The 19,523-nt window shown below is 34.4% G+C and overlaps 3 protein-coding genes across 6 annotated transcripts; 2 read left to right on the forward strand and 1 right to left on the reverse strand.

The window, feature by feature from the left end:
• Positions 1-49: 49 nt before the first annotated feature.
• Positions 50-11,969, forward strand: LOC129575378 (uncharacterized). The gene is made up of 7 exons (XM_055458911.1): positions 50-1,288; positions 3,593-3,730; positions 5,109-5,298; positions 5,459-5,516; positions 5,634-5,797; positions 5,943-6,186; positions 6,968-11,969. The coding sequence occupies exons 2-7, from the start codon at positions 3,652-3,654 to the stop codon at positions 7,196-7,198; spliced, it is 966 nt and encodes a 321-aa protein (XP_055314886.1). The 5' UTR covers positions 50-1,288; positions 3,593-3,651; the 3' UTR covers positions 7,199-11,969.
• Positions 11,970-12,508: 539 nt separating this feature from the next.
• Positions 12,509-13,660, forward strand: LOC129575381 (anaphase-promoting complex subunit 15). Its single transcript, XM_055458918.1, has 3 exons — positions 12,509-12,730; positions 12,993-13,080; positions 13,244-13,660. Exons 1-3 carry the CDS (start codon positions 12,605-12,607, stop codon positions 13,384-13,386), a joined length of 357 nt encoding a protein of 118 aa, XP_055314893.1. The 5' UTR covers positions 12,509-12,604; the 3' UTR covers positions 13,387-13,660.
• A 15-nt stretch (positions 13,661-13,675) lies between these two features.
• LOC129575380 (RNA-binding protein 1-like) lies at positions 13,676-19,319 on the reverse strand. 4 transcript variants are annotated; one of them, XM_055458916.1, is made up of 4 exons: positions 19,153-19,319; positions 18,475-18,697; positions 18,248-18,376; positions 13,676-14,244 (listed from the first exon to the last, which is right to left on the reverse strand). In XM_055458916.1, exons 2-4 carry the CDS (start codon positions 18,681-18,683, stop codon positions 14,157-14,159), a joined length of 426 nt encoding a protein of 141 aa, XP_055314891.1. In that variant the 5' UTR covers positions 18,684-18,697; positions 19,153-19,319; the 3' UTR covers positions 13,676-14,156. The 4 variants fall into 4 exon arrangements, with proteins under 4 accessions (XP_055314891.1, XP_055314892.1, XP_055314890.1 ...); XM_055458917.1 differs by having other exon boundaries at positions 13,794-14,244; positions 18,254-18,376; positions 19,153-19,313; XM_055458915.1 differs by lacking the exon at positions 13,676-14,244 and adding an exon at positions 15,414-17,407 and having other exon boundaries at positions 18,254-18,376; positions 19,153-19,313.
• Between the last annotated feature and the right edge of the window lie 204 nt (positions 19,320-19,523).

The following is a 19,523-nucleotide window of genomic DNA, read 5'->3' on the forward strand; positions in this document are numbered from 1 at the left end:
CTGGGCAGAAAAAAAGGGTCTGACTTTAAAAAGGTATTTAAATCGTACACTCACAATGGCTATGGCTAAGCCAGAAAGTTCATCATATACGTAACCGATTGATTTCCAATGCATTGCGAAAAAAGAGTATCCGTGCGTCGGGATATTCAAACGATTTTCATTACATCGATCTGTGTACTGAACGTGCCTAAGCGTTTATGTACATCGAAATTCAATAAGTAATTATTAACGGTAAAAAAAACGAAGAAGAAAAGAGAAGTATGGGACTGATGACGATGTATCAATAGTAGAGAGAAATGAAAAAAAAAGTGCTAGCAGCGTGTACGCATTCACGCAAAACGTCGACGACGGCGACAGCAACGACGAGTGAAAACCCTCGGTAGAACACTTGTGTCATTTGAACAACACAGGAATCGGGCGCATACACAATCACATATTGTCAACCTGTCACAAATACATACACACTAATACTGATACATAGACACATACAGGCGAGCGCGAAGCAGCAGCTCGAACAAAATTTTCCCGAAATCAATGTGTACGCAAGCTCTTTAGGACTTTTCTTTCCGTTCATTCGGTCGTCTCGCGCGCGTATACGTATGTATTATCAGTGAGGAAAACACAGAGAATTTTATTCATTATTGTTAATATTTTGAAAGGCGTCTATTTCAACAACGTACATCGTTCTCTGTTCAACGCATGCCTACTCTCAACGCTGTCCTTTTTCATCCAATTGACGACGACGACGACGACGACGTCGACGACAGAAGAAGAACAGCGTTTATTTCGCTGCTTGCTCGCTTTTTTTGCTTCTCTTGTTCACTCGCTCAAATAAGCCCTTTTCATTCGCGACTCTTAGTATTTTAGTTTTCCTTCGACGAATTATGTTGATATCGCTTTGCACACACAAAAACGGCAGAAAATAAAACGAGAAACCAGCGAAAAGCAAATAGAGATAGAAAAGAAAAAAACAGTGAAGAAAAGCGAAAAAGCGAAATCCAAATAAATTCTAATCCGTTGAACGGGTGAATTTATTTCAATAGTGAAAAGAATATTTTTTTTTCGTTCTTTATATTTATTTATTTATTTTTTTATTCGACGAATTTTCTGTTTGAGTTTTTTTTTGTATATTCTCGCGCGCTCGGTGGATCTGCGTAAAATTTTCAGGAGATAAATTTCCTTCCTTTATACATATACATTTGTGTGTTTTTGTTGTTGTTGTGCTTACTCTCGACGACACTTCAACATTAGTACATTCTTGCATTAAAACGAGATCGGTCTCGCAAAAGTACGTATGCAATCATAATTTTTCTGCTTCTTTTTCTCTATCGTTTCGGTAAAGAGGTTTTTGTACCAATCAATTGATTAGTGAAGTTAACAAAAAAAAAAACTAATGGGAAAAAGAGCATTCAAATTGATTAAATCAATGTGTAAATAGTAATAGAGTACAAACGAGAATGCTGTGTAATGAAACAAGAAGAAAATGCAATTAGTGGTTAAAGTGTTGATTTCGATTTTTTCCGTGGTTCTGTTTATTCGATTACTCTGTATGTTGTCGTATGTGTGCGTGCCTGCCTGTGTGCTTGTGTCTGTATATTCGGAAAATTTGCCATCCCCGAAAAAAAACACGCCAGAATCAAAGCTGTGAATTAAATTAAAAATTGTGTATTGAAGCTGTTGTGTGAATAGATAAAATTGACGACGAAATACGTATTTCGTCCTAAAAAAGTGTCCTTAGGCGAGCTACATAAGCTCACAAGGAAAAGTCAAGTGTAAACTACGAAGAAAAAAAAGAGCAACGAAATCAGTTCCGCATCAAATGTAGCAAAACAAAACAAAACCGAAAATTTCGAAAACAATTTCATTGTCGCCAGTCAACTGAAATTTTCGTTTCTTTTTAATTAAAAGAAAAGGGACATCGATTCATTTTCTTTTTTTTCTTTCTCGTCTCTTGCCATACACATATTTTGACAGCCAACATCAAGAGATTCAGAAAGTTCATATTAAATGCATATCTTGTGATAATCGACTCGACTCTCAATCCCCCCCATACATGGTACATAACAAGAGAGAGATATGCGCCGTTACACATGAGACAATGTGGAAAAGGGAAAACGGCCGAGAGTGAGAGAGCGAAAGAGGAACAGAGAGAGAGAGAGCGAGAGAGAGAGAGAATGTGTGTGTATGTCTATGCTCAACCGTGATATATGTGTGTGGATAATGGTCCTATATATACGCTCTTGTTTAATTTCATTATTTTCGTTTGACTTTATTTTATTTGTATATTTTTATTTTATTTTTATTTCAAAACAAAAAAGCCACACTAAAAATAGATGGATACAATATATTTATATTCGTTTTATCGTGTGGGAATGTATTGTGTTACGATATTTATGTGAAAGAGGAAGAGTGAGAGTGAGTGAGAGAGAGAGAGAGAGAGAGTGCAAGAAAGTGAGGAGAGTGAGAGGGAGAGCGTGAATGAGATACGCACACATGATAAAATAGTCTCGAGAGAGATAGAGAGCGAGAGCGAGAGAGAGAGAGAGAACATTAATCGCATTCAATAGATTCGGGGCAACAAAGCCAATTGCAGCTTGTCATTGTCGGAACTCGATCCTTACACATTAAATGACAAATGAAAGGATTATCTGATTTCTTGTATTTACTTCCTTTTCATCGTTATACAATTGATAATAATAACGGCAACAACAAACATTCAGCATTGCTCTCAGGCCGATAGCAGCAGCAGCAACAAACACATACAGTGCATTCAATCGATTTCAAACGTGCACATCTTTTATCATCGCGGTGTATGCGCGCTATTTGGAATTGGGTTGTGCACGTTTTAATGAATTGTTACAAATTTCATGACTTGCCTTCCCCCTCCCCGTCCATTGCATTTGACTGCCGAAATTTATGCATTTTTTACGGTGCATTTTGGATATTTATCTCTGTCAAATTTGGCTGAAACAATTGGCCATAAACGCAAACACCAGCTTTTCCATTCAACTGTGTAATGACCTAGCCCCTAGGTGAATGTAGTTAACGTGTTGCAAATAAATACGATCTATAACTGTAACACAAACGGTAAAACGATAAATAAGACATTTTGGACGATTTACGATTAGCTCTCTCTCTCTCTCTCTCTCTCTCTCTCTCTCTCTCTCTCTCATCGTCAAAATACAAACCGAAAAAAATGGCAAACAAACAAAAATTCCGGTCAAACCATTATTAATTAGAATAATTGATCAAAAGTTAGAGTTACATGATTTTGACACACCCGAAAAACGTGCGGCGACCAGGATATAAATGACCAACAAACAATTTTATTCAATTTATCTATTCACAGCTCATTGCCAATGATAAACATGAATTGTACAAAAGAGAGAGTGTGTGTGTGTATATATATTGAAACCTTTATTGTTCTAGTGCATAGCAAAATAAATGGATTCCTCCACTAAATTATTGAACCGATATAATTTGTTATTTCAAATGCTTTCAAACGCAAAACTCTTAAACTAAATGTGAATAATTGAGTGTTAATTGAAATTTATTGAATTTAAAACAACAATCAACAAACGCATACGCACAGAGAGAGAGAGAGAGAGAGAGAGAGACAGCAACAGTTAACGGATCAACCAAAGCACAGATATGGGATGTGGGCAAAGCAAAATACATTTGTACCCGAGGAAATCGAAAAGCAAAACAAATGGAAAGAAAAGCGGACACAGTAAGTGCACAAATGCAACACAGAGCAAAAAAAGGGACACATTTCATTTCATATTTTACAGCCAAAGAGAAAAGAAGAAAAGGAGAGATAGTGAAAGAGAGCGAGTGAGGGTGTGAGAGATCAAGAAAGAATGAGAAAAATACAAAGAACGGATAATCAGTGAGAAAAAGAGAGCAAACGCAGCAGATGAAGCGAATTTGCTGTCGACGTGCCGCGCCACGGCCAACACAAGTCAGCGACGATAAAGTGTATAAAATGCAAATCAGACACACAGCACCAAACCAAGAGACAGATCGCATTTGTTTCTCGTCCAAATTATATATTTTGCGCACATTTCCGACAGATTTTTAAGCTGTTTTCCACAGCATTTTCATATATTCCCTCCCGCACATCAAAATGGCTTTTTCATCCTAAACGACCTAAGTGATTCCGGATGTGCCAATTTGAATGGAGAGTGACTGACTCCACGGGTTGAATAATTTATAAACAAGACACAAGAGTTACTTTACACATACACACACACACACACACACGTATATACTATGTATATATTATATTTTCTACGCGTGCGAAATGCCGAAGCACTAAGCCAAACGCTAGCTAGCTAGCTTGATAGCGCTCGCGACATTGGATAGGGACACAACAGGGTTTGTTGGTGTTGCATCCACTTGAGAAAAACGAGACGTGCAATATCTAAAAACAAGAGGGCACATCATAATAAGATACTTGATTGATAAAGCATTTTGAGCTCTAAAATCCTATGAATATGCATTTCGCTTCTGAAAAAAAATCAGAATCATTGCGGACGGGGCACGCCAACACATACCCGTTCATTCGTTCGTTCGTTTGCTCACACGTTCGGTTCGTCGTAGTATATGAATGAGAGTCGTGAGTGAATAGAAATATCTTCATTTCGTTCCATTGCACATCAATGATGTAAAAAGCCGACAACGACAACGATGATGGGTGGTTTGCGATGAACATGTCTCTTTTACGTGTACACACTACATAAAAATGGCAATAGAACAAGGCAGCGAAGAAAAAGCCTCAAGTAGCAACAACACAAACATCCATTCCCCGACATTCATTGTCAATCTCTTTAAAACCAAACCATCAAGCTAGAGAAAAACTTTTTCTCCTTCTGTCTTTTTCTCGTTCGTTCGCTCGCTCTTCATCTATCTCTCTATCTTGCAACAACTGCCTATTAACAATCATTTTGATGAAGTGTTGTTTAAACTCGAGAAATGTAGAAGAGAGATATGGCGAATAAGAAGAAGAAATAGAAAAAAAAACAAATGTTTAATTCGTGCCGGCATTTGAGAATATTTAATTGTGTCTTGTTTTTTTTCTTTCTCTGTTCATTCTCTTCACGTTACAGCTGATCCAGACGCTGATGCGGACGAAGAAGAAGGACACATTTCCAACGAGAATGAAAAGGAAATTAACAAGGACAAAGAACGAATCGAAGATGATACATTGTCAGATGAACAAGGATCTCCAGAGCAGCCAAATAATGAAATTTCCATATCACTGTTAAGGGCAAAAAACTTGTCGTTGTTACAAAGCCAGTAAATATTTGCACAGTTTTTAAACTCAATTTTTTCCTGCGCGCCCACTGTCTCTCTCATTAAAACAAAAATAAAGAGAGAGAGAGAGAGGGGGGGGAGCAGGGAAAAGAAAACAATAAACATTCAATGTTTACACAATTCCATTATTTCTAATATTCAGAGAAATTTCGTCCAGCCAACAGAACTTTTTTCGAGTTTTGGACCAAAAAATCGAAGATGTAAGTACTTTTCCTTTCATTCATTATGTCAGAAAAACAATGGAATATAAAAGCTCATTTCAAAATTTAACGACCTTAAAAAAAAATCATCTCTTTCATCCACGGGAACGAACACAGGGTCCTGATTATGATTCATCGAGTGAAACCGAAATGGCCCTAGAAGAAGCACGCCTAAATGCGCTTGTCCAACATTGGGAATCGGCTAGCCTAACGGCATCATCGCTTTGTTCGTCAGCAAGTCGGTCGTTGCAGGGTACGCCCGTTCGACAAACCGCCATGAGGTAATTAAATTATGATTACTCGCGATGACATATTCCGAGCGCATCACTGATCTCTCTCTCTCTCTCTCTTTTTCTCTCTGCTCTTTTGTTCTTCTTTTTTGTTTCGTTTCGGTTCTTTGTTTTTGTTTTTTTTTTTGCATTTCAGGCCTCAAGACCAACAGCAACAGCAGCAATGTGGCATTGCATCCGTTCGCATAGTTGGTAATGCCATGAATGCGAATAGCCGACAAAGACCTGCCACAGTGAATGTTGCCAACACAAACGTTGGCATCACCACAAATAATCCAAACATTGTAGGTAACATGCTACCACAACATGTTCCAATTTCATACTACACACACTCAGCACCTCAAACTTCATACTTTAACGATGTACTACATCCAATGCAGGTAAATCCCATTACGCCGATATATGTACCATTTTTTTTTACTCTCACTCTCTCCACATTTCGATAACGTCTATAACCAGCTCTCTAGCAAATTGGATATAAAAAAAACAGATCATTGGTTTTACCATCATTTCTGACAAACTAATAAAATCCATCACACCAGAGCTGGGTTTAAAATCGGTTTTTCATAAATTATCGGACTTCTATCACAACTTTTTAGTGTCAAATGCAAGATTTTTACTCGCTGTAGCACCCGAGTCGAATGACATTTACTGATTTCCATGGAAAACTCATCTTAGCAACGAAATTCTTTTGAAGATCAAGACATTTTCTCCATTTCCAAATGAAGAGAATGAAATAACGTGCAAGTTCTTGATTTGATATTTCAAAGACTGGATTAGATTGAAATGATCTCGATCTTATTGGGGAAATTTTGGAAAAAAATATTGCGTTGATCTGCAAAAAAAAACAATCGTTGAAAATCTCTAAGAAAATAAACTTAAATCCATTGAAAAAGCCGCAAATTTGCAAAAAGCTTAAAATTGACCGAAAAAGCTTGAAACTATCTAGAACCACTTCAATTCACACAAAAAATCGTTCAAATCAGCTTTAAATCTCCAAATTCATACCATTTCCAATGATTGCGCCATAAAATTTCATGTTGTTTCAACCACTTTTCGTCTAAAATTGCATTAAAACCCAAATTAACCGCAACAAAATTCCCATAAATTCATATTCCGAAATGTTGTTGAATGTATTACATTCTCCCTATTCCCGCTTAGGTTCCACAGATGCAACCTGAGCCGCGGTTTCCACCGGCAATAAGTGTACAGCGCCTAGCTCCACAAGTTCAGCGACAAATTCGTGAAACGCAAGAATTAATAAAAGACTCGTGTCCACAACTCTATGCAGCTGGTTATGGTAGCCCTGGGCCCCCACCGATGCGTACACAACCACGTCAACCAACGCGACGTCCCACCCTTGAAACACAGTTCTCTCAAGAATTATCGTGATATTTGGATTACTAGTCTGAAATTATTTATTTAAAACACATAATAATTTATTACTAAATCCATGTTTAAGTGAAATGAAATGAAGACAAAGGAAAAAAAATGGGAAAAAATGAAAACAAATGCTAAAATAGATGTTTAAATTGTAGTTTAGATTGTCCAATCCTTAAGCGAAAAATATATTAATGAATGAGGAAGGTGAAGAAACAAAATTGGAAAACCAAAACAAAATATTTAAAGAATTACAAAAAAAGAAATTAATAAATAAATTCCAATCGAACATACTGAAGAAGAGCAATTGATTTTAGGAATGTAGCAAACAAAAAGTGAAACAAAACCTTACCGATTAATTGAACCGTTTACAGAGATAAAAATGTCAGAAAGGGAAAGAAACAAAGTAGCAAATGAAAAGAAGACGAACAGTCAAAGCGAATGAAAAATGATATTGACTTTAGTCAATAACCGAAATAACAAAAACTGTTCTAGTGTGTATCACATGCAGTTAAAAACAGAACAGAACAAAAAAAATAGTTTGTAACAAAGACAAATCGTTTGCATTGCAATTCAGCCGATTTATTTCCACTCGACACGATGAACTGTGTGAATTTCTCTTTTCCGTCGAAGCTCTTTTGCACCTGTTTACAAACGGATTGAAATGTATCAAAGCATGCAATTTTAAGGCTAGTCCAAAACATGACATGATTGAAAAATTTGATACATTCAAGTTGATACTTGCAAATTATATCTGAATTATTCAATTGTACACAGAAATGATTTCAATTATGGAATAGTTGCTCCATAATTATAAGCAATTATTGACCAATTGATCATGAATTTCAATAACAATTTGAAAACGTCGCTTTGAATTCTTTTTAGATACACAAATTTTATTTCCACAATTCAATCAATCGCTTGAAACTAATTTCAAAAGCCACTGCCAGTAGAGTCAGAAGCAAATGATACTCGACTCTGCAGATATTGTGCCCATAATTGAAGCTTAAAGCTCTGCATTGAATTCCTCTTTTATTCTTTTTATTTTATTTTATTTTCATCAAGTCTCTTATTTCATAGTGTCGAGTGGTGATATCCCGGCAAAATTGCAATCAAATCGAACCTATGATTATGTTATATGACCTGAATTGAAATGATATTTATAGGTATGTATGCAATATTTTCAGTACAATTCCTGGTGTTAAATCCACTGCAAACTATAATTAAACATAACGATAAAGCATATTAACGAGCAAGCAAAAAATAATCGAAGCAACATTGATTGGTCCAGCTGATTCAAAATCAGACCTTAGATTGCGTTACCAAGCAAATGTTGAGTGAAAAGCACTTTTTCGATTCGAAATCGTGACAAGATTTGAATTTCGAATTGAAAGGTTGAGAATTGTTAAGGTTATTTCCAATTGCGATTGGAAAATGAGGAAAATTTTTTAATTCTTTCTTTCTCTTGAATTAAAATTTCTAATAAAACAAATTGGAAAGAAAGTATATATATCTTTTTCAAAATATTCTTGCACTCATATTTCTGTCAGAACTCGATATTTCCAACTCAACTAATCAACCAGTACTATATGGATCAAGACACTTGCTGTTCTAATGTTCAGAATCTAAACTCAACCATTGAATTTGTGAAAGTTAAAAAAACCTCAAATTTCAATGTTGTATGATCTATTTGAAACTGGTGGCTAGTTCCAAACTTGTGACCGATTGCAACATGCTGTCTTTCCACCTGCATTGAATTCATTGATTCAGGGATTGTGCTGAGAATATTGGCGCACGATGGAAAACCAAACCAAACAAAAATTAACATACAAAAAAAAATACATGTATAGAATATTTTCGACTGATTGTAAGCAATTATTGAATTCTATTTCGAAACGAGAGTTCTAATTTTAATAAATGAAACAAAAAAAAATCCACTATTACTAAATTTATAATCTAAATGTCATAAATAAATTGTAATATTTAAATGAAATGAAGCAAAAAAAAACAACAACAACAACAAAACAAAAGCACTAAAGCATAATCTAAAAGCAAACGTAAATCAATTCGTTTTCACATCAATACACATACACATACACACAAGAACGTATTTGGCCGAGTTGTTAGTTCCATTAGTTCAAAACAAATTCAGTTCAAACAGAAAAAAAAGATTACATGACATTGAAGGGAATTACAATGCTGCGAATCTCCGCCGGAAATGAAGCTTTCCCCTTTTTCCTGCAAAATTAGCGTTGATATGGTCTAAATTTTGGGACAAAAAATTCAATTGTATTCGATAGCACTGTCTTTCTTTTTTTATAGAGTGATTGTGATTTCGGCACATCCGGCGTGAAAACTTGTGATCGAATGTGGGCAAAGTTTAGCATAATTTGTTTTGTTCATGATTACTACCAATGATAAAACATGATAGAGATATTTGCGCCTTTGTACGTATCAAATTTGATTATATAGAACAAAAAAAAATACCGTCCTTTTCTCCCCAACTAGCTGTCATCACACTTCCCATGAAATTATAAGTATCATGCGATTTCTGTTTAAAAAATCGTATAGAAAAAATCATATATTTCAATGGAGAATTTCTTGTTTTTATGTTGTATTCATTGTACTCAAAGATGGTTTCCTTGATTCATCCATTTTCGTTGAGTGTTTTGTTGCATTCAAACGAATAGACAACCACACTAACAAGTAATAAACTTGTGCGAAAATAACTACATGCAAATAAACTAACAAAATAATAGTGTAATGAACTCAACATGGGCCAAATGTTTCGGCAATCATTTTGTAAATGACATAACTTAAATGTAAAACCATTTCATATTTGTACGGGTATTGTTTTTATGGGTTTTTTTTTACTAATTTATTTTTTTCCTCTGATGAACAAAGACTTTCAAATCCATTTTTATCATGAAAAACAAACAACAACAACAACTTTTGCATTGAACTATCTATCTATCAGTCATAGAAAACAGTTTCACTTCATCCCCGTCGAAAATACAACAAACGAACTGTCGGGAATGAGAGGCTGAGTGAATTTTTCCCATTTTTTTTTCAATAGTGGAACATTCCAGGACACCGAAAGCAGAGCGTGTTATGAGCTGATGTCAGCAGCACTAACTGACGTTAGCTCATAATACGCTCTAACCGAAAGTGAAAGTAGATTCTCTTGCATGCAAAAGAGATTCATATTGTCGCTGTAATCGCCGATTCAAAAATCAATTAATTGATCAATTCTATTCACGTATATTGGATTTTTTCCGAGGGGCGAATCACTCTAAAGTAATTTGTAATAGAGAAAGTAATCGAGAAAGTAATTTACGTGTAAAAATCTCGATTACTTTTCAAAAGTAATCGAGATTCTTACACGTAAATTACTTTCTCTATTACAAATTACTTTAGAGTGATTTGGCCCTCGATTTTTTCGCGTACGATTGATCTAAATCTTGCTTTTGTATACAGTTTACCAAAGTTAACCTCTCATTCGCAGAAAGTTCATGCACACACATTCACAAAAACAAACTATAATTCAGGTTTTTGAACAGAACAACAAAAATGTCACATATAGAAATATTTAACAACGTTTTTTGTATTAATCGTTTTTTTTCGTGAACTATTCCATTAAAATATATCGAAGCCAAAAAGAATTTGGGCAACACTATTCCCGTTATTGCGAACGTGTCTGACTGCAACAACTGGAAAAAAAAACATTTAACTCAACACACACACACAAAATATTTAAACTAAAGGAAAAACATGAAATTATTGAAGGAATAGGAGTACAAATATGCAGCACAATGAACAAACAAACAAATAAACAAAAATGTATAACTGGAATAAATATTATAACATTGAATGATGTGGCGAAACGAAAGGAGAAGAAAAGTGAAAACTAAAAATCAAAAAAATACAAAATATGATACAGAGTTGTATTTTTTACTAATAATTAACACAACAAATGGAAGCCATTCGTTTGTTCCAGCTCGTTTTGATTAGAATGACTGCGATGAAACACACAGCGAGGTACCGAAATGGGAATTGAGAGGCGAGATAACGAACAAATCGACACTTGTCCACTCGACACTTGTGCTCTCCTCTCTCTCGTCTTGATTGCTTCGATTGAATATTTCAAATCGGTTTAACGACACAAAAAATTCAATGTGTATAAACAAAGAGATTTCAATGAAAATGAAATTATGTGTATATATTTTCCAAAGAAAAAAAATGATAAAAAATATAAAAACAAAAACAAGAAAAAAAAACAAACTGATACGCAATTGAACAATTTTCAAACACTTAAAAAAATGACATAGGCTTAAGTTTAAATCTAAATATACCAAAAACAATGTTTCTCCCTTAAATTAAATTAAATGATAAATTGAAGACATCACATTTTTGAACAACCATATTTTTTCTTTAATTGACGTTTTCCTCTGAAACAAAGACAAAAAAATGAATGAAAAAACACATACACACACATACATTTATGTATAGATAAAATGAAAATGAATCAATAATAATTAATAAAATGAAAATGACAAAATCAATGTTTTACATACTTAATTTATTCATATTAGAAGAAAAAGTACACAACAACACTGTCGAAATTTAAATTTATGTACTAATGTTGCAAAAATTTATGGAAAAAAAAAATTTAGTACCTACCAAATTATTAAACTTTAGATCATCTAGTACATAAAAGGAAAAAAAAAACAGATATGTGCTTTATATATTGTTTTAATAAATTTAATGAAAATTCAATGCGAAAGTATATCGGAATTTTTTGCAAATCGTTTCAATTTACATTCGAGCTGCTTTTGATGGTGGATGTTTGAAATAATTCTCATGACAAAATGGATCTACGTTGTTCTTTCTGCGTTTCTGTTTATTGGCCGTAATTTTCGAAAATTTTGATTTGAATTCAAATTAGTTTAAAGAGGAACTGTACTGATTGGTTTGGAGAGGACGTTGAATGAAGAATTTTAACGAACTTTGACAAACGGGGTGAACACATCGCAGAGCCAAACATTCTCAAAAGAATACAGTATTCACAAGAATCCTCTTAAAATAAAAGCCACTTTCAATTGCTTGAGAAATGTCCAAGAATTTCGAATTCATCACTGCAATCCAAATTGTTTTCATTTTTTTTCTTTCAAAAACAAACTTTCATTACGAAACGGTTTCAATGCCAAACTACTTTGCTTGAGTACAATCAATTTCAACTCGGTTGGCTTAAGTATATTCAGGTATGAGTTGAACATATCGGATAAATACTCAACATCATTTTCGACCTGTCAACTTCAATGTTAAATGTTTTTTTTTTCGTCTGACAATTGTTGCGAGACAAAGCAGACTTTGTGCATCAACTGAAAATAAAAAAGAACGCAAATATAGTTGAGAACAATGTCGATGATTCCATTTTTTCCATCACTCAGACCAACGGTTGGAAGTAGCATTTGCATAGATGCCGACACACCATGTGATGAAGAATCGGAATTACGCGAAATCGAAAAGGAGCATGTTGCATGGGTAAGGATCAGTCAAAACATTTCGTTTTTGTTTTTGATTCCGACAAAGTGAATAGAATTCGATTCAGATTTGTGGCTCTTTTAAGTTTTTGGATCGATAAGGCTCTGGAATTCACGGAGAAAAAGATTCGTTCATCATTGAATTTTTTGGAAAAAAAAGATTTTACTCATGAAATTTGGATTCATCCATTGATGCATGTTCTTGAATTTTAAAGTCATGCTCCTAAAGCTCTTACTAATGTTATTGTGTTTTTTTTTCATAGCTGAAATCCATTCAACAGACTGCACATGATCTGTCACCCTTTGGAAAAGCACCACCAAGTGGACCTGATCCAGATACAGATGATGAAGGTACCTACCTCAGCCTTATTCAAATTCCATTGCTTAACATTATTACTGCAGAAGAATTCTTTGGTGCACATTTGTTTACAGTGTTTTGTAGTTGATTTTTTACCATTTTATTTCGATTTAAAGCCGTTTCCATCAATTCAATCATTTGGTCACTTTTTTCCAGCTGGAAATGACGACAGTGAAGATTCGGACAGTCGAGACGAGGAAGAAGAAGAGGATGAAATGGATGCCATCGATGCGAATCAAACGCCAAACACAAATAGTGCTGCCACAATAGATACATCGTCACCGGATATTTTCAATTAGATAACGCTTTAAAAAAAACGCCATAAGAAGCCTGTGTTGAAATGGAAATGCATTTGTTTATTTTGTTGTTGTTTGTCAACTTCCGAAGTGGTCGTCCGTACAAAAAAGAAAACCCGTATACAAGAAGATAGCCAGAACGGCGACTTTGACTCATAGAATGTAAGTTTGATACCATGCCAGAATCGTGGCTTTTTATTAATATTGTGTCATTAAAAACTGAATGAAAAAAAATGGAAATAAAGGAAAATGATAAAAAGTTATAACATTGAATAAATAAAACGACATCGTGTTTTAAATTTCTTGTTCATTTTTATTGTTGTTTCTGTTTTCATTTAATGTCTAGTTTTTTGTTGTTGTTGTTTATTGAATATTTGTATGATGTAAGTTGAAAAAAAAAGAAAAAAAAATTAAAACGTGTCAATCGATCTTGGTCAACTAAATGTATTAAATGTACTTGAAATCCTGCATATTTCTACAATTATTAGAAAACAAAATGTTAATTCATTAAATATGAAAATGGAAAAGATATGACATGGAAAAAATGTATGCCGACATAATCCTCTTGTAACTCTCTCTATTAGCTCGCTCTATTTTCTTATTTCTCTTTTTATTTTTGTTTCTCAATTTATTTATTTCTCACGCGTACTTTTTTTTCTCTCATCAAAATTATAAAAAGAAGAATAAAAACGAAGGTAGGTTTAAATCAGTAAACCATTTTTTTTTGATCGAGTTAAATGTGTCTGTGTGTGTTTGTTTTTTTTTTTGTTAATTTAATAGCGATCTCGTGAGTCAGATCGACTGCGTCTATCGCGCGACAAACTACGAGAGCGTGATCTGGTGCGCCGGGGTGATCGTGATCTGTGAATCGGAAATTGGAAAGAAAAAAAAGGTTTTTGATTAAAATGTGTAAAAAAAATTGAAACTATTCTCTGCTAGAAGTATTTGATTACAGTATTCTTCCAACTTGACTAAAATTAAATAATGTACAAAATATATTGATATAGCTCTATGCTCTGAATTACAATTCTAAAATCAAATTGAATGAACTACACTGAAATGTATATAGATATGCACAAGAGAGTGACACAGAGAGAGAGAGAGAGAGAAATAGATAGAGGGATTTCTGAAGACGTGAATTCAATTGTCTCCATATGATGTTTTGGTTTCCCTAAAGAATTAAATCTATGCCTGTTTTAATATCAAATGTTTTCATGATAGTTTTTCGACAAACAAAAAATTGTTATATTTAAAGAAGTTGCTTCGTTTCAAATTCATACCTTCTTTAAATATGCAAAAGTTATGAATGACAATTATTTTAGTTTTTTTTTAGTTTTTCAAAGTGATATTTCATGGTTAATATATGGTCAATATTCAATTAGAGCCTTCACTCGTCACATCGGGCGCTAATCATTTAAACAAACGGAATTTCTTTTAAACCGAAACTTTGAGTCTTTCTGTTATTTTGATGAGGAGTATTTCAAATAGAAAGAAAAAAAATTATTCTGTACAATTCAGCCATTTGAACGCTTCATTCTAGGGTTAGTTAAGTGAATATAGCAAATGGAGATGACTGTATTGTATATTTTGATCTACGATTACTTCGAAAATGTGCGATGCATTTGGTTTCACATCGAACACTATGGTTATGAAATCGCATTCAATTCTTTAGCTAAATTCATGGCATTTCTCGAATGAAAGCTCCAATTGAATATAATATGAAAAAAAAAATTAAAGCGTTTCGGCGGTTTTGGACAAATTATCGGTTTTTATGTGATAATAAATGGATATATAACTGTTTTGGGAAAAAAATTGACTTTGAAAATGTTTAAAAATTTTTGTTTTTGTTTTTTCGCATTTTAATTATTAAAATGTAAAAATTAAATAATGAAAGAATAAACAAACCACTAAACGATGACGTGGTTGATCGATGTGGTGGTCGGTGTGGAGTGTCGATTTTGGTTATATTGGATTTTTTTTGTGGCAATTTTTGTTTGTATCTATTTTGATTTCGGTTTGATTTGACTTTGGTTTTTGTGTGTGTGTCTCATGAAGCAACTCTAGTAGCTGTTGAGCAGAGGTAGTATCTAGACGGTTGATGTCTATCCTACTCTAACGGGGATTGTTTTTCTGATTTTTGGTTTTTTCTTTCAAAATTTGTGTGTGTATGTATGAAGTCGAGCAGATTTGCTGGCGTCAACGCATCAAATTTGTGGCTATTTGATGAAGCTGACCGGGGTTTGTTTCAGAATTTCTATGGGTTTTTTTTGTGTTTTGTTTTGTGGAAATTCGAGCGCTGTTGATTTTATCGATTGACTTTAAGTGCCTACGACATACGGAAGCGTGCGTGCATTCAGAATTTGAGTTCAGTATCGCGTTGAGTGTGTGTGTGTGTGTGGGTTGGTTAGTTTCGATGTGGTTGTGTTGAGTGAAAAGCACTTAGTGGAAATTCTCGGGCGATGTTTGCTGTCTATGATGCCGATAATGTTGAGTTAATTTGTCAAACAAAGGGAAAAAAAGACGAGTTTCTTTTTCTCTCTGTGTTTCTTTTGGATTGTCGATACAATTTGTGGTTTGTTTAGGCGGCAGGGCTGAGAAATGTTGCATTGTCTGCTTGATGGAAGAGAAGAAGCTTGATGAAAGCGAAGAACACGCCACAATGATGGACAGGTGTTGACCGTTGGCGCGGTATCGGGTATTTTGGTTTTCATAGATATGGAGGCATGTAGTTTTTGATGTCGACTGTTTTTCGATTTATTTTTCTTTATTTTGGGTGTGTGTGTGTGTGTGTTTGTGTTTTTCTGTGTCATTTCGTTGTGTGGCGGTCGGAGCACAGCGTGGATGGATTTAGTAGCAAAAACTCATCGCCATTTATGGTCATTTGAACTCAGGCTCGGATTTGTTTTGTTTATGGAGTTTTGTTTGGTTTGATTTTGATTCAGGAAGCGATTTTTTTCATGTTGAAAGTAGAGGGAGGGGCTTTCTTCTTATTCTACACCAACTTCATATATCCAACTATATACTTTTTTCTCGTGTATGTTTTTTTTTCGGTTCTTAACTATCAAACGTGCGTTCGCGTATCGTGAACCGGTTGTGCTAACGACGCTTCGGATCATGTTTGCGCGGACCCGATGCAATGAAATCAATCAATCCAAATCGTATGCAATTGAAATTCAATTATCGAATGAATCGATGACAATTCGAAATAGAATTTGAACGAAGAGCAAATTCGTTGAAATGGTTTAGAAATGAAATGCGTAGCTGGAAGTCGTTTGGATGGATAATGCCACGAAGTGCTGGAAGTTGACTCCAGTTGATTTGATTAAGCCTTGATGAATGTGATCGTTCAGGAAAGCGTTGAACTGATGGAAAATGTATGTGTGTGTGTGTGTGTGTGTGTCCGAAAAGTTCGGGCCGCGTTATTTGTTGAATTACGTTTCGGTGTTGGAAGTCATATCCACCGGCACAAGTAGACTGTTAAATATTTGATGTACGAAATGCAATCCCTGTTCCGGGAGAAATGATACAAAACACGAGCTCTTTCGTAGAAAACAAATGTCTTTTTCTTGCATAAAAGAGTTATTCCGTTTTTTCCCCCGAAGAAAATTGTTCAAATTTTATGTTTCACTAGGGAAAAAAACACTCATTTTTTATTCTTTTCGACGCGAACTCGAAATGTGTGATGGAATTGGTTGACGTTTTTTTCAAAAACGATTTTCGTTCCAAGTGGTTTTTTTCTCGTTATGATCCAAAACGATTGGAAAATATTGCGTCCATATGAAAATATATTGTTTAGCACGCTGTTCAAGTGGCGACAATATGCTTGCGAACGCACATTAAATTGAAAATGTTGGCCGATCCAATGTCGAGACATTTGCCTGTTTTATCCCGACAAACGCTACGAAATGGAAGAAGAAAGACGAAGATGGCGAATAATACGGTTTGTAGACATAGAGTAGTAGATAGTAGTAGTGGATGTGTAGTATGATTGAAGTGATGATTCGAGATGAGAGAAGCTAAGACCCTGAAATAACCACACTCGATTTTAATTTATATTTTTTGGTTTTGGTTTTTTTTTAGATTTTTTTTGTTGTGTTTTTTTTTTTTTAAATAAATATACAAGAATATTTTTGTTTTGTTCAAAATAATGCGAAACGAAAACGTCTCAACTTAATAAATGAAATGTATAGAGAAAAAAAAAATTAAATCATTTTTCCATCACATTGTTACATATGTATCATCATATTGAAGAGAAAAAAAAGAAGAAATATATCTGAATAAAAAGGAACGACAACAATTACAAATGACAACACATTGGCGCATGTATAGAAATTGTTTACAGCATCCGATCGATTGGATCGATGTAAGCAGTTTTTTCTTTGGTTATGCTTTTTTTTGGTAAATCAATGCATGGAACGTAGGCACTTGAAAATAAATCACACCAAGGAAAATGAAATATATACGGTCGAAAGAACTTGGCGCATTTGGAGGCACGACATAAAAAATGATAAAAACGGAAAGCAAAGCGCACCACAATTCAAGCTCTTTCGCATATCACAGAATTAATTGATTTGGTTTTGTTTTGTTTTTTTTTTGGAAGCAAAATTAAAATTCAAATATATATTCACTTAACATTGCATATTAAACGATATAAAAAAAAATGAATCAACAAAAGAAGAAAAATTAAAATTATAGAGAAAATGGTTGGTTGTGTTTTTTTTTTTTTTTTTTGATTCGGAAAAAAGTAAAAACAAAAAACAAAACATAATTGAACAACTTAAATACTCCATTACCATTTCTTTCGATTTGACATTCGATTAATTTAGAAAAAATGACAACTTCACTACATAATATATAAACGTACCTGTACCTATTTCTACCGCCACCGCCACCGCCGCCGCCACGTCCACCACCACCACCACCTCCTTTACGATCGTCTCGTCGTGATCGGCCGGATGACATTTCGACACGGATCCTCGTGCCACAGCAACGACTAGGAAATGAAACGGAAGGAAAACAATACGTTAATCAAACGTTCACAACCAAAAAAAAAAAAAAAACTTGGAGATTATGTTCATTTATCCAACTTACGATCCATCTAGAGCTCGAACCGCGTCCTCAGCATCGCGACGATCTTCAAATTCGACAAAAGCGAAGCCGGGTGGGTTTCGTGCAACCCATACATTTCGCAATGGGCCATACTTACTGAATGAATTCTCAATTTCGTGCTTTGACGCCGATGAGCCCAAATTCCCAACATACACTTTGCATTGTAAATCCCATTCACGATAACGTGACATTTTTATTATTTATACTAAAAGCGAAGGGAGAGACAGAGAAAGAGAGAGAGTGAAAAAACTGGTATGGGTTTTCGATCGAATAGACAAGCCATAATTAGGTGCTGTGATGTGCGCTAATTTGTACATCGCACATGTTTTCACTATATTTCTTTTTCTTTTCATTCCACTTCAATTGCAGTTCGATTTTTATTTTTCAACACTGGCCATTATTTGCTCGAAATTGAATTTGTACGAAATTTCATGTTTTACGGCATACAAAAATTTTGTTTCGCCGATTTTGCGGCAAAAACAAAAATCAAGTAGGACAGAATAAAAAAAAAATGGCGTCCACGCCTTATGCCATTCGGAGAAAACGCACAAAAAGAACGAGACATTTCTCATCTATTTTCAGTCATCTTGTTTCTCCGATTACGAACAATTTTGCTGCCATATTTCAATACGAAATAATTTCGGTCTTGTAAATTTTTACCTTTTATGCAAATATATTACAATTGAATTTCAAAAAATAAACTTTTTTTTCACTATTTTCTACCACGGATGTGATTTCTAAAATAAAATAAAATAAAATAATAATAATTCGCACGATACGGTGAATGTGAATGCTATGAAGAAAGAGCACGACTGCGCTACTTTTAGAAATATGGCAGAATGCATGTCATTGAGCATCTTGAATGTGTGAAATACATCATTTAGTTGGCCATGTACACACTGGCGCCACTATCGCACACTGATGCGTTTGAAACATTGCCGCTTGTTTTCAATTCAAATGTCAATTAGCGCCGCTCTTCTTGAGAAAATCACTCTTTTTCCACTATTTTAAATTCATAGACATTTTTCTCA

The sequence above is a fragment of the Sitodiplosis mosellana genome, unplaced genomic scaffold (assembly GCF_009176505.1).
Source record: "Sitodiplosis mosellana isolate CC-2019 unplaced genomic scaffold, AAFC_SMos_1.0 Smas_scaffold_6166, whole genome shotgun sequence".
NCBI lineage: Eukaryota > Metazoa > Arthropoda > Insecta > Diptera > Cecidomyiidae > Sitodiplosis > Sitodiplosis mosellana.